The following is a 14461-nucleotide window of genomic DNA, read 5'->3' on the forward strand; positions in this document are numbered from 1 at the left end:
AGGAATTTTGGAAGGCAATATCCAATTTCGTGTAGCTCTTCGAAAAAAGTTGGGAAACTGAATGTTCGCAGCTGGACAGCGGCTGTGAAGTTAACAGCGATAACGAAAGTATTCCATGGATATCTTATAACCGCGTCACAACTTCAGCTAATGAACATATGGCGAGGCTAGATTACCCCATTGACTTAGTGTGGTGTTAGGCAACCATGTGGTAGAACGTAACAGCAATAATGGAAGTATTAAATGGATATCTTATAACTGCGTCACAATTTCAGCGAATAAACAGATGTTTAGGCTTAGCTAGATTCTCATTGACTTAGTGTGGTGTAAGGCTACCATTTGGAAAAACTTAAATTTATTCATTCGTTTATTTCATAGAAGGAAAAGCTGACAAAGAATTTTATGAGATGTTTATGGATTATAGACGGGATAACTAAAAAATAATAATCGCAAGTGGCTTTTTTCTAATCGTTTATTCTAAATGCGATCAAACTGCGCGAATCACGCAATCTCGCAGCTAATTCGAACCCTGGGCCTGCATAATAGATAGTAGTAGTAATAACTGTTTAAGAGCTTAATTGAATATTTATATGGTTTGATCCAATAGACATGAGGAGCAAGCATAAGCAGCCGCGGCAGTGCGGTGTTAGTAGTAATGCTAATTATATGAAGTTATTAACAAGTTAATGAAAAAAACAAAAGCAAATAGAAATTATTGAGGAAGGATTTATACCTTATCTTACACCTACATATTTGAACAATTTGGACCTGTGTAAACACTAGTCCTAACGTGTGGTGTAACAGCACCATTGATGTAAACAAATGTAGTTATTGCACACACTGTATCATTATTGTATACAATGTAGTTATTACACACACTGTATCATTATTTAAAACAATGTAGTTATAACACACTGTATCATTATTGTGTACAATGTAGTTATTGCACACACTGTATCATTTATGTATACAATGTAGTTATTGCACACACTGTATCATTAATGTATACAATGTAGTTATTGCACACACTGTATCATTATTTAATACAATGTAGTTATAACACACACTGTATCATTATTGTATACAATGTAGTTATTGCACACACTGTATCATTATTTAATACAATGTAGTTATAACACACACTGTATCATTATTGTATACAATGTAGTTATAACACACATATCATTATTGTATACAATGTAGTTATTGCACACACTGTATCATTATTGTATACAATGTAGTTATAACACACACTGTATCATTATTGTATACAATGTAGTTATTACACACACTGTATCATTATTGTATACAATGTAGTTATTGCACACACTGTATCATTATTGTATACAATGTAGTTATTACACACACTGTATCATTATTTAATACAATGTAGTTATAACACACACTGTATCATTATTGTATACAATGTAGTTATTGCACACACTGTATCATTAATGTATACAATGTAGTTATTACACACACTGTATCATTATTGTATACAATGTAGTTATTGCACACACTGTATCATTATTGTATACAATGTAGTTATTGCACACACTGTATCATTATTGTATACAATGTAGTTATTACACACACTGTATCATTATTGTATACAATGTAGTTATTGCACACACTGTATCATTATTGTATACAATGTAGTTATTACACACACTGTATCATTATTTAATACAATGTAGTTATAACACACACTGTATCATTATTGTATACAATGTAGTTATTGCACACACTGTATCATTATTGTATACAATGTAGTTATAACACACACTGTATCATTATTGTATATAATGTAGTTATTACACACACTGTATCATTATTGTATACAATGTAGTTATTGCACACACTGTATCATTAATGTATACAATGTAGTTATTACACACACTGTATCATTATTGTATACAATGTAGTTATTGCACACACTGTATCATTAATGTATACAATGTAGTTATTACACACACTGTATCATTATTGTATACAATGTAGTTATTGCACACACTGTATCATTAATGTATACAATGTAGTTATTACACACACTGTATCATTATTGTATACAATGTAGTTATTGCACACACTGTATCATTATTGTATACAATGTAGTTATAACACACACTGTATCATTATTGTATACAATGTAGTTATTACACACACTGTATCATTATTGTATACAATGTAGTTATTGCACACACTGTATCATTATTGTATACAATGTAGTTATTGCACACACTGTATCATTATTGTATACAATGTAGTTATTACACATACTGTATCATTATTGTATACAATGTAGTTATTGCACACACTGTATCATTAATGTACACAATGTAGTTATTACACATACTGTATCATTATTGTATACAATGTAGTTATAGCACACACTGTATCATTATTGTATACAATGTAGTTATTACACACACTGTATTGATCATTATTGTATACAATGTAGTTATTGCACACACTGTATCATTATTGTATACAATGTAGTTATTGCACACACTGTATCATTATTGTATACAATGTAGTTATTACACATACTGTATCATTATTGTATACAATGTAGTTATTGCACACACTGTATCATTAATGTACACAATGTAGTTATTACACATACTGTATCATTATTGTATACAATGTAGTTATTGCACACACTGTATCATTATTGTATACAATGTAGTTATAACACACTGTATCATTATTGTATACAATGTAGTTATTGCACACACTGTATCATTTATATATACAATGTAGTTATTACACACACTGTATCATTAATGTATACAATGTAGTTATTGCACACACTGTATCATTAATGTATACAATGTAGTTATTGCACACACTGTATCATTATTGTATACAATGTAGTTATTGCACACACTGTATCATTATTGTATACAATGTAGTTATTGCACACACTGTATCATTATTGTATACAATGTAGTTATTGCACACACTGTAAGGATATCGATCACGCATGTCTTGATTTCGTTCAACAGCTTCAGGAGCTGAAAGGAAAAAAAACAACATGTTTGAAACTTTCTTCTTCAAAGCTTATGATTGCATGTTTACTAAAAACAGATTGAAAGAGTTTTAAAACTCACTTCAGAAACAATAAGTACTGTAGCTCTCTGCTGGAATATAAACATGTTAATATTGCTTCATGGCCAGAAGGATAACAGTAATTCAACAAAGTGTACAGTATAAGATAATCCTGCAAGCTTTTCAAATAACAAAGAATAAAAGCAAACAAAATCACTATTAATGAAGACCACCTGAATGTGAAGAATTTTCTTGCCAAAAACTGAAATCAAATTTGATGATTAAACATTAACAGGTTTTTCTGCCTGCATGTCTACAACATACTGTAAGTACTTGCACAACTAACAAGTTAAAATAGCATTCGGACTACTAATCAGCAAAACTTCATTAATTGCAATCAACTAAATGTAAGTATGAATATATGCTAACACTTCAATCAAATTAAGGTTAGCATGAAATATGCTAACACTTCAATCAAATTAAGGTTGGCATGAAATATGCTAACACTTCAATCAAGTTAAGGTTAGCATGAAATATGCTAACACTTCAATCAAGTTAAGGTTAGCATGAAATATGCTAACACTTCAATCTGTGAATCTGAGAGAAAAGAATCTAGACTCAATAAGTAAACACTGTTACCATGTACAGGTGTTTAATACAAGTTCACATTGTAAACACAGGACATGTTGCAATGTACAGGTGTTTAATACAAGTTCACATTGTAAACACAGGACATGTTGCCATGTACAGGTGTTTGATACAAGTTCACATTTCAGTAACAGGACATGTTACCATGTACAGGTGTTTAATACAAGTTCACATTTCAGTAACACAGGACATGTTACCATGTACAGGTGTTTAATACAAGTTCACATTTCAGTAACACAGGACATGTTGCCATGTACAGGTGTTTAATACAAGTTCACATTGTAAACACAGGACATGTTGCCATGTACAGGTGTTTGATACAAGTTCACATTGTAAACACAGGACATGTTACCATGTACAGGTGTTTAATACAACTTCACATTGTAAACACAGGACATGTTGCAATGTACAGGTGTTTAAAGTTCACATTGTAAACACAGGACATGTTGCCATGTACAGGTGTTTAATACAAGTTCACATTGTAAACACAGGACATGTTACCATGTACAGGTGTTTAATACAAGTTCACATTTTCAGTAACACAGGACATGTTGCAATGTACATGTGTTTAATACAAGTTCACATTGTAAACACTGTTCTATTACCATGTACAGGTGTTTAATACAAGTTCACATTTCAGTAACACAGGACATGTTTCCATGTACAGGTGTTTAATACAAGTTCACATTGTAAACACAGGACTAGCGTTGTGCGGTAGTCGGATTTCACACAACCGGTAGTGTTGCAACATGAATCCCGGTATCGTAACTACAACCGGTATTTTCTTCAACTTTCATCTACGGTTCAAAGCACTTAGTTACGAGACAGTCAATGTCATACATTCAATATGCATAGCCTAGGCTATGTACATACTCTTACACGCACGTTCATAAAAAAAAATAACACGCTATATTAGGGCCTTTGTTTTTTAACATACACTTCCAAAAAGAAAAGCACAAACCTTGGAAAAAAGCAACCCACACCATCCTTCATTCATACTCGACGTACGATATTAGATTAACACGTTCGCACGTGGATTAAACTTGTAATCCGTACACAAACATAAATTGGGAGTTCCCCACTAATCCATGATATTGGAATAGGGCAACCCCTTCAAGTTCAAAAGTTCACAATGAAAAGTTTTTAACTATCAACAAGTCACCACGTGTTTGGAACTTCAGACAATAAGAATGTTACATAGGGGCTACGTAAATACGGGATTATAAACTACATACATAAGAATAGTACAGATTTATTTATATCGTTAATCGGCTTTTGTTTACTCCAGAAAATATACTTTCAATACGTACAATATCAATCTTTCGTACAAAAGATCTTAAAAATTAAAAAAGTAGCGAAAGATAAATATAAATGACATCGTGGAACCCCCCGCATTAATAAACGAATCCATTTCATTACATCATCAAATCTCAAGTACTGAACTGTTGTGTGTACCTGTACCGTACCCTAGGCTATAATAATATACAGTCCCATGCGAAGATGGGTTTAAACTGGATATACTCCCTGCGGTTTTGGCTCAAAATTGATTAAATCGTTATAATTATTATAACAAAATGAGGTGAAATGCATAAGAGTAAGATTTTGTACATGGGAACCTTGACAATCATCGTTTGAAGGAAGAATAAATAACGAAAATTTCAGAATAACTTTGAGGTCCCGTAACATGCTGAGCGCAAGTAACGTTCGATATTTAGTGTAGCCTAGGTGCAAATTACTACGTGATAAGTTGATTCGTTAATACATAGGTCTAGGCCAGTACGTAAATTGGTCAGATATTATTCAAACTAAGAACACAGAAACCAGAAAAAATCGTGTTTTGTTTTCTTTATTTCAAATAGTAACACGTAGAAATTTTTATTATGTCCGGGATTCCCGGGAATGATACCGAAACGAATGTAATAACCGGTTGTTTTCCCACTACCGGTAGTATTTACACATTGCTTTGTGATCGGGATTAGTCAATACCGGGATCGGGATACCGGGATTCACTTGACTACCGGGATCCCGCACAACCCTACACAGGACACGTTGTCATGTACAGGTGTTTAATACAAGTTCACATTTCAGTAACACAGGACATGTTGCCATGTACAGGTGTTTAATACAAGTTCACATTGTAAACACTGTTACCATGTACAGGTGATTAATACAAGTTCACATTGTAAACACAGGACATGTTGTCATGTACAGGTGTTTAATACAAGTTCACATTGTAAACACAGGACATGTTGCCATGTACAGGTGTTTAATACAAGTTCACATTTCAGAAATTGAAATGTTACCATGGGAACCATCAAAATGTTAGAAAGTCTTCACAGGTAATCTCAGAAAAAATGATTAATTGTTCATTTGAAATGTTAATAACTATATATACAATTTTCTTCAAAATTCTAAAAGGATCTTCTTGAAACTTAATATTTCCACTGTTTGCAACAAAATGTTAAATTAATCGAATAAAATAGTCAATTGACCATTTTTGTACAAAATGTCAACCTACAAATTCTAAAGGAGTAAGTGAAAGTAGTTTTTGCAGGAAATCAATGAATTGATAAACACATGACAGACATGAGTATTTCATCATCTTGAGCAACACTGTGCACTCATTATTAAATCCATGCACGATCTCTGCTAGAGCAGCAGCGGCAGCAGCTCACGATATTAAATGACTCTTATTGTCAAATCTTTAGATGACAGGTTTTTTAGATACATTCCTTGATTCACTGTGCCATCATCAGTCTGTCAATAGCAGACCTCACAGTACACAATCACACATCATTCAGATGTATACATCAGTAGTAGACTAGAGATAATTCTTTTATTTAATGAAAGCAGCATTCAGGTCAATCTGACTGCTTTTATTGATCTCCTTCACTGAATGTCACGAATCTATCAGGCTGGACTACTGTACGTAGTAGTAGTACAGGAGGTGTGTGTAGAGTTATATCGGAATACTTGGCCTAATTATAGACATCATGTCTCTACCACCAATCAAATCTTACTGTATATGTAAAGTACTGACATAGCAAGATCTCAGCATGATACAGTATGGATGCAGGCATACAGTTAGCACTAGAACATCAACTCAAATGGTTTGGATTTACAGTATACTGTCAGAGAGTACTTAATGCATCAGAGAGTTTGGCTGTATACATCTTACTATATATATTAAGATCTCAGCATGATAGAGTATGGATGCAGGCATACAGTTAGCACTAGAACATCAACTCAAATGGTTTGGATTTACAGTATACTGTCAGAGAGTACTCAATGCATCAGAGAGTTTGGCTGTATACATCTTACTATATATATTAAGATCTCAGCATGATAGAGTATGGATGCAGGCATACAGTTAGCACTAGAACATCAACTCAAATGGTTTGGATTTACAGTATACTGTCAGAGAGTACTCAATGCATCAGAGAGTTTGGCTGTATACATCTTACTATATATATATATATTAAGATCTCAGCATGATACAGTATGGATGCAGGCATACAGTTAGCACTAGAACATCAACTCAAATGGTTTGGATTTATACTGTCAAAGAGACAGACCTACAGTAGCAATAGTTTGGTTAGTACCCACTGCAGTCACACAATTGTAAACTGTGGCTTGTTGGATGGTTGTCAATGGTACACAGTCTACATATTACATACAGTGGTACACTATAGATTCATGGACCAGTATCTAGCACCACTTAGTCATTTGGTACAGAAGCTGAAAGCATAGCACCAAAGAGGACACTTTAATCTAACAGCACTGCAAACACCTTACATGAAAAGTTAATGATCAGTTCATTATTTCCCTTGATACTGATCCATACATAAAGAATGATACATACATATTATTGTATTATTTATATTAATGTATTATGTATATTAATGTATTTTGTATATTAATGTATTATGTATATAAATGTATTATTTATATTAATGTATTATGTATATTAATGTATTATGTACATATTAATGTATTATGTATATTAATGTATTATGTATATTAATGTATTATGTATATTAATGTATTATGTATATAAACTGTATTTATATTAATGTATTATTTACATATTAATGTATTATGTATATTAATGTATTATGTATATTAATGTATTATGTTTATTAATGTATTATGTATATTAATGTATTATGTATATAAATGTATTATTTATATTAATGTATTATGTATATTAATGTATTATTTACATATTAATGTATTATGTATGTAATCTATCATGCCCCTTGATCTGTTACTAGCACATTGTAACACAATCCTGATGTAAGAGATACTGATCTGCATACATAGACAATGTTCCATATATGTACAGTTCATTAATGTATTATTTATATTAATGCATCATGTACATACATACAGTATATTAATTAATTATGTAATGTAAATGTACAATTGTGTATTTTGCCCCTTGATCTGTTAAGTTGTATCCTGATGTAAGAGATACTGATGCATACAGAATGTTCCATAGTCAACCAAAGCTTTGATGACTGGCTGGTAATTACCAGTATTGAATACCGCTTACTGTTGTAACCAGCATACAATGACATGCAATCAATATACATTGTGCAGCATCTAGCTAAGTACAGTATTCATCAGGTACATCTTAGCTGTTTATTGTTGTAAATGTAAAGACCATGATCAGTGAGTGGTGAGGGTCAGTTACTGTACAGCACTGGTAATATACAGCACAATAACTAGCACCAAGATCATTACATGGCATTAATGGGGCAAAACATTGACCAGTTACTGATTTCAGATATTTAAATGGGTCCCAAGTTTACAATATTAGAGACATTCCAGAATCTTTTTGGTGTTTATATTTAACTGTTGTATAACTATTTAGTTTTTTACAAAGAAATAAGAAGATTTACCGTTAATTGTATAATATCTATAGATATCTGCAGAGGGAGATACAGGACGAACAAAAACTTGTTTTTTGCACCAAAACACTCAAACTAAAAATGCTCTGAAAGTAAAAGTGCAACAACCATGCCTTTATCATTTTTTAATTTTATTTGTAGTAAGCTACTAAGCATTTAGGTTAAATTAGTTTGTGAGGTTTTGTTGAGTAATGATATCATTACTCTTGGCGCTTTACAGAATATCTAAAGAAACATAGTTGTTTATCCCTATTAAAATCTAAAAAAAATAATCAAAGTTGTGACGTACATGACATTGGTATTTGGAATCTACCGAATTAGCATAATGAATTCACAAAAAGCAAACTTTTTTCAAAATTGCTGGCTGGTAGATCAAATTTCAAATGTCCCATGATACATCACACTGATATTTTAATTATGCAAATTAGCAACCTGTTATTAATGGAATATGGACAAAATTTGTCAATATAATAGACCTTGAAAACTTAAGTTATTCAGCTTCAAAATGATACTAGTATGTACTCACTATTCTAATGAAATTTAAAATTTGACTTTATACAGTAGGATAGAATAGCTTGGAATTGCAGTGTTAGCTTAAAGGCACTTAGACTGTGTTCTATCATTGTAACATCAGTTGCAATATGTAGCATGTTGGTCTGTTGGATAAGAATGACAAAACTGGAGTATGTTTTTGATGCCTCCCCTTCCTCTCCCCCTGCCCCACCCCTCCCCCTCCTACTTACTGATCTACAATAATAGTAATATGTAAAAAATTATGTGAATGTAATAGAATGGTAGAATGAAGCCAGAATTAATTACTTTAGTGTATTTCTGAAAGCAGATTGCTTCACTGGTCATAATATAAAACCTTCACTAACCGCAGGTTATAAATTATGTACAGGTAACAAGTTAACAAATGGTTTTTAATGTTCAGTGTGATGGGTGTCAAAGGATAGTAAGAGGATTTTGGTGTCATGAAAGGTCTAGGAAAGATAGGAGGCTTGTGAGGGATGGGTAGACTTGGATGAAGGACACCTATTTAGTGTGGTGAGGTGACTAAGATGGTGACAAGGCATTGAGATGATGGGAGGGGATGTGAGGGATGGGTAGACTTGGATGAAGGGCACCTACTGTATTTAGTGTGGTAAGGTGACTAAGATGGTGGCAAGGCATTGAGATGATGGGAGGGGATGTGAGGGGATGGGTAGAGTTGGATGAAGGGCACCTATTTAGTGTGGTGAGGTGATTAAGATGGTGACAAGGCATTGAGATGATGGGAGGGGATGTGAGGGATGGGTAGAATTGGATGAAGGGCACCTATTTAGTGTGGTGAGGTGATTAAGATGGTGACAAGGCATTGAGATGATGGGAGGGGATGTGAGGGATGGGTAGACTTGGATGAAGGGCACCTACTGTATTTAGTGTGGTGAGGTGACTAAGATGGTGGCAAGGCATTGAGATGATGGGAGGGGATGTGAGGGGATGGGTAGACTTGGATGAAGGGCACCTATTTAGTGTGGTGAGGTGATTAAGATGGTGACAAGGCATTGAGATGATGGGAGGGGATGTGAGGGATGGGTAGACTTGGATGAAGGGCACCTATTTAGTGTGGTGAGGTGATTAAGGTGGTGACAAGGCATTGGAATGATGGGAGGGGATGTGAGGGATGGGTAGACTTGGATGAAGGGCACCTATTTAGTGTGGTGAGATGACTAAGATGGTGGCAAGGCATTGAGATGATGGGAGGGGATGTGAGGGGATGGGTAGACTTGGATGAAGGGCACCTATTTAGTGTGGTGAGGTGACTAAGATGGTGGCAAGGCATTGAGATGATGGGAGGCATGTGATGGATGGGTAGACTTGGATAAAGGCTATTTAGTGTGGTGAGGTGACTAAGATGGTGGCAAAGCATTGAGATGATGGGAGGGATGTGAGGGGATGGGTAGACTTGGATGAAGGGCACCTATTTAGTGTGGTGAGGTGACTAAGATGGTGGCAAGGCATTGAGATGATGGGAGGGATGTGAGGGGATGGGTAGACTTGGAGGAAGGGCACCTATTTAGTGTGGTGAGGTGACTAAGATGGTGGCAAGGCATTGAGATGATGGGAGGGATGCCTTAATTGTGGTGCTGTTTCTGGTATGTGCAATCCCTGAATATATAATCATAAATTTACTCAGAGATACATAACCTGACTATTTCTTGGATTTATTCTGCTGGTGGGAATACTTACTTCGATTGGTTCCAGTTAAATATGCCAGTCCAGTCACCCAGATGTTTGCCTCATCTGGTGATGAAGCCACCAAGTCCAGGCTCTGGTAATTATCTCCAAAGATTATAGAGAAGGAACAATCTTCAGGAAATGACACAGAAGAACTGTCACAAATCCTGAATGTTTCAGTATTTTTTCCTAGTCGCACCTCTTTGATGTTATCAACAAGAACTGTAAAGGAAACAAAGATGTGATGTTTGATGTTAGCATTGTATTAACCACCAACGTATGTAGTCTAGATAGTGTCCTGATATTTCGGGCGCACAGTGTTAAAAGGTTACCAGTTTTTCCTAGGTGCTAAGGTTGTGAGGGGACAGGTAAGGGAGGAAAGAAGTACATACTAACCACCAACATATATGTAGCCTACATAGTGGAACCAAGATATGCTCAAGTACATACTAACCACCAACATATGTAGTCTACATAATGGAACCAAGATATGCTCAAGTACATACTAACCTCCAACATATGTAGCATACATAGTGGAACCAAGATATGCTCAAGTACATACTAACCACCAACATATATGTAGCCTACATAGTGGAACCAAGATATGCTCAAGTACATACTAACCACCAACATATGTAGCCTACATAGTGGAACCAAGATATGCTCAAGTACATACTAACCACCAACATATGTAGCCTACATAGTGGAACCAAGATATGCTCAAGTACATACTAACCACCAACATATGTAGCCTACATAGTGGAACTAAGATATACTCAAGTACATACTAACCACTAACATAAGTAGCCTACATAGTGGAACCAAGATATGCTCAAGTACATACTAACCACCAACATATATGCAGCCTACATAGTGGAACCAAGATATGCTCAAGTACATACTAACCACCAACATATGTAGCCTACATAGTGGAACCAAGATATGCTCAAGTACATACTAACCACCAACATATGTAGCCTACATAGTGGAACCAAGATATGCTCAAGTACATACTAACCACCAACATATATGTAGCCTACATAGTGGAACCAAGATATGCTCAAGTACATACTAACCATATGTAGCCTACATAGTGGAACCGAGATATGCTCAAGTACATACTAACCACCAACATATATGTAGCCTACATAGTGGAACCAAGATATGCTTAAGTACATACTAACCACCAACATATGTAGCCTACATAGTGGAACCAAGATATGCTCAAGTACATACTAACCACCAACATATGTAGCCTACATAGTGGAACCAAGATATGCTCAAGTACATACTTAACCATATGTAGCCTACATAGTGGAACCAAGATATGCTCAAGTGCATACTAACCACCAACATATATAGCCTACATAGTGGAACCAAGATATGCTCAAGTACATACTAACCACCAACATATGTAGCCTACATAGTGGAACCAAGATATGCTCAAGTACATACTAACCACCAACATATGTAGCCTACATAGTGGAACCAAGATATGCTCAAGTACATTCTAACCACCAACATATGTAGCCTACATAGTGGAACCAAGATATGCTCAATTAAATTAATTCTATAAAACAATGCAGTGTACAGTAGTTAACGTGGCTAATTATTCTTGAACAATCCAAACAGTATATACTGTTATAAATACTGTCAGTATTCCTTCTTCCTAACTAGAACAACTGTATTTGTGTACAAACACTTGTCATTGTAGTGCCTGGTGAAGGTCAAAGTTAGTTTGTTGTTCATAGTCAATGGAGGGGTCTTTGTTACTGCAACCACGTTCACGAAGGAGCCAGTTCGGAGTTTGGTCCTTTAACGTAGGCCAAAACTAGGCTATATTGTGTAATGTGTATAAACAGTACTCTAGGTAGCATGCATCTGCCATATAAACGAAAAAATGATAACTAAACCTAATTTGCTGAAAATTGCATGGAAGGCCTTACGAACGATTAATCTTACGAATACATGTAGGCCTAAAGTCTATCAAATGTGCAAAAGTAAGTCTATTAAAAACTGCTTGGTCGATTTCCTGGCCCTGGCTTATCATCATCCAAACCATGTAATATATGCCATACACGGCCATAGTATAATAACGCCCTGCCCCAATAAGAACGTTACTATTGCCTATGTTGCAAGGGCTGAAGTATTACAGATAACGCTGAGTCGTTGCGGATAAATGCGGTTAACATTTGTTGCGTGCAACTTTTTTGAAGGATGTTGTTTAAGTGTTCAAGTAGAGAATTTTACGTATTGTTTTGAAGTAGTATGCTACTCGAAGCCAACCTGTGAATCCCAATATTGTAACGCCATGCGCACTAGCCCTTTTGTTAAATATCCTTACTCCCTATGATAGAATTACAGACACTCAGTGGCTTTTCTTATTCATTCAACTTTTACAAGAGCTCTTCTGTTACCTATCCTTACTCCCTATGATAGAATTACAGACACTCAGTGGCTTTTCTTATTCATTCAACTTTTACAAGAGCTCTTCTGTTACCTATCCTTACTCCCTATGATAGAATTACAGACACTCAGTGGCTTTTCTTATTCATTCAACTTTTACAAGAGCTCTTCTGTTACCTATCCTTACTCCCTATGATAGAATTACAGACACTCAGTGGCTTTTCTTATTCATTCAGCTGTCACAAGAGCTCTTCTGTTACCTATCCTTACTCCCTATGATACAGTAGAATTACAGACACTCAGTGGCTTTTCTTATTCATTCAGCTGTCATTCAGCTGATAATTACCTATTACTGTCTGAATTGATAACAATGACCTATTATTATCTGAATTGATAACAATGACCTATTATTATCTGAATTGTGTAACAGAAATCTGTTGACTCACCCCTGGCTCTGTCTGGCTTCTTGGAAGATGGGTGCCATTTTATTTCTTGGTGGTCTTCACTGAGAGAGAAAATTCTGTGGAACTGACGTGAGGGTGCACGTAACTTGATCAATTCACTACCAGCCTGCATAATAGCAATACAATCTGAAACTGAATAAGAATTTGCTAAACGTTAAATAGGCTTGAATACGATCATATTTCACTCTACTTCCTTACTCTAACCCTACATTTTAAATTATTTAATCTAGAGAGAGATACAATATCAGATATCATCCATGTTTATTATTATTGCTTCTATATACATGTACTAAATGTAGTTTTAGGGATATGACCTAGCAGCTGCAATCAGGATGCACCAAGCACTTGCAATGACAAGCTGCTTCTTATATGTATTGCACAAAATATGTACCTTATGTAGGCAAAGATGATGAAATCAACAAACAACATTTTGTGTACCAGACTAAACACTTCAGGGATCAAATATAACAGATGTCCGACATCCGAGACAACCAAAACTCATGTTGGACTATTAAAACCCTGCTTACAGTAGGTTTGACAGACGAATAGCTTATTTGCCGTATGTGTTCAACACTTCAAACAAAACTTGTCAATTCAAAGGAGATTAGAAGCATACCCGGAGATTAGAAGTATACCCAGTTATACATGTTTATGATGAGGATGTCTTTTCCAAGGGTATTTGAAGCATACCGGGTTATACATGTTTATGATTGGGACATGTCAATTCAAAGGAGATCAGAAGCACACCCGGTTACATGT

The 14461-nt window shown here is 35.0% G+C and overlaps 1 protein-coding gene across 2 annotated transcripts in view; it reads right to left on the reverse strand.

The window, feature by feature from the left end:
• The window catches only part of LOC139983787 (inactive phospholipase C-like protein 2), a 90190-nt gene that overhangs the window by 70388 nt on the left and 5341 nt on the right, over positions 1 to 14461 (reverse strand). For both annotated transcript variants that reach the window (XM_071997562.1, XM_071997563.1), the window contains exons 2-4: positions 13685 to 13834; positions 10845 to 11054; positions 2978 to 3017 (exon numbers count right to left, since the gene is read on the reverse strand). In XM_071997562.1, the coding sequence (XP_071853663.1) occupies positions 2978 to 3017; positions 10845 to 11054; positions 13685 to 13834 (400 nt within the window). The remainder of the gene's footprint in view (positions 1 to 2977; positions 3018 to 10844; positions 11055 to 13684; positions 13835 to 14461) is intronic.

Source organism: Apostichopus japonicus, chromosome 16, assembly GCF_037975245.1.
Source record: "Apostichopus japonicus isolate 1M-3 chromosome 16, ASM3797524v1, whole genome shotgun sequence".
NCBI lineage: Eukaryota > Metazoa > Echinodermata > Holothuroidea > Aspidochirotida > Stichopodidae > Apostichopus > Apostichopus japonicus.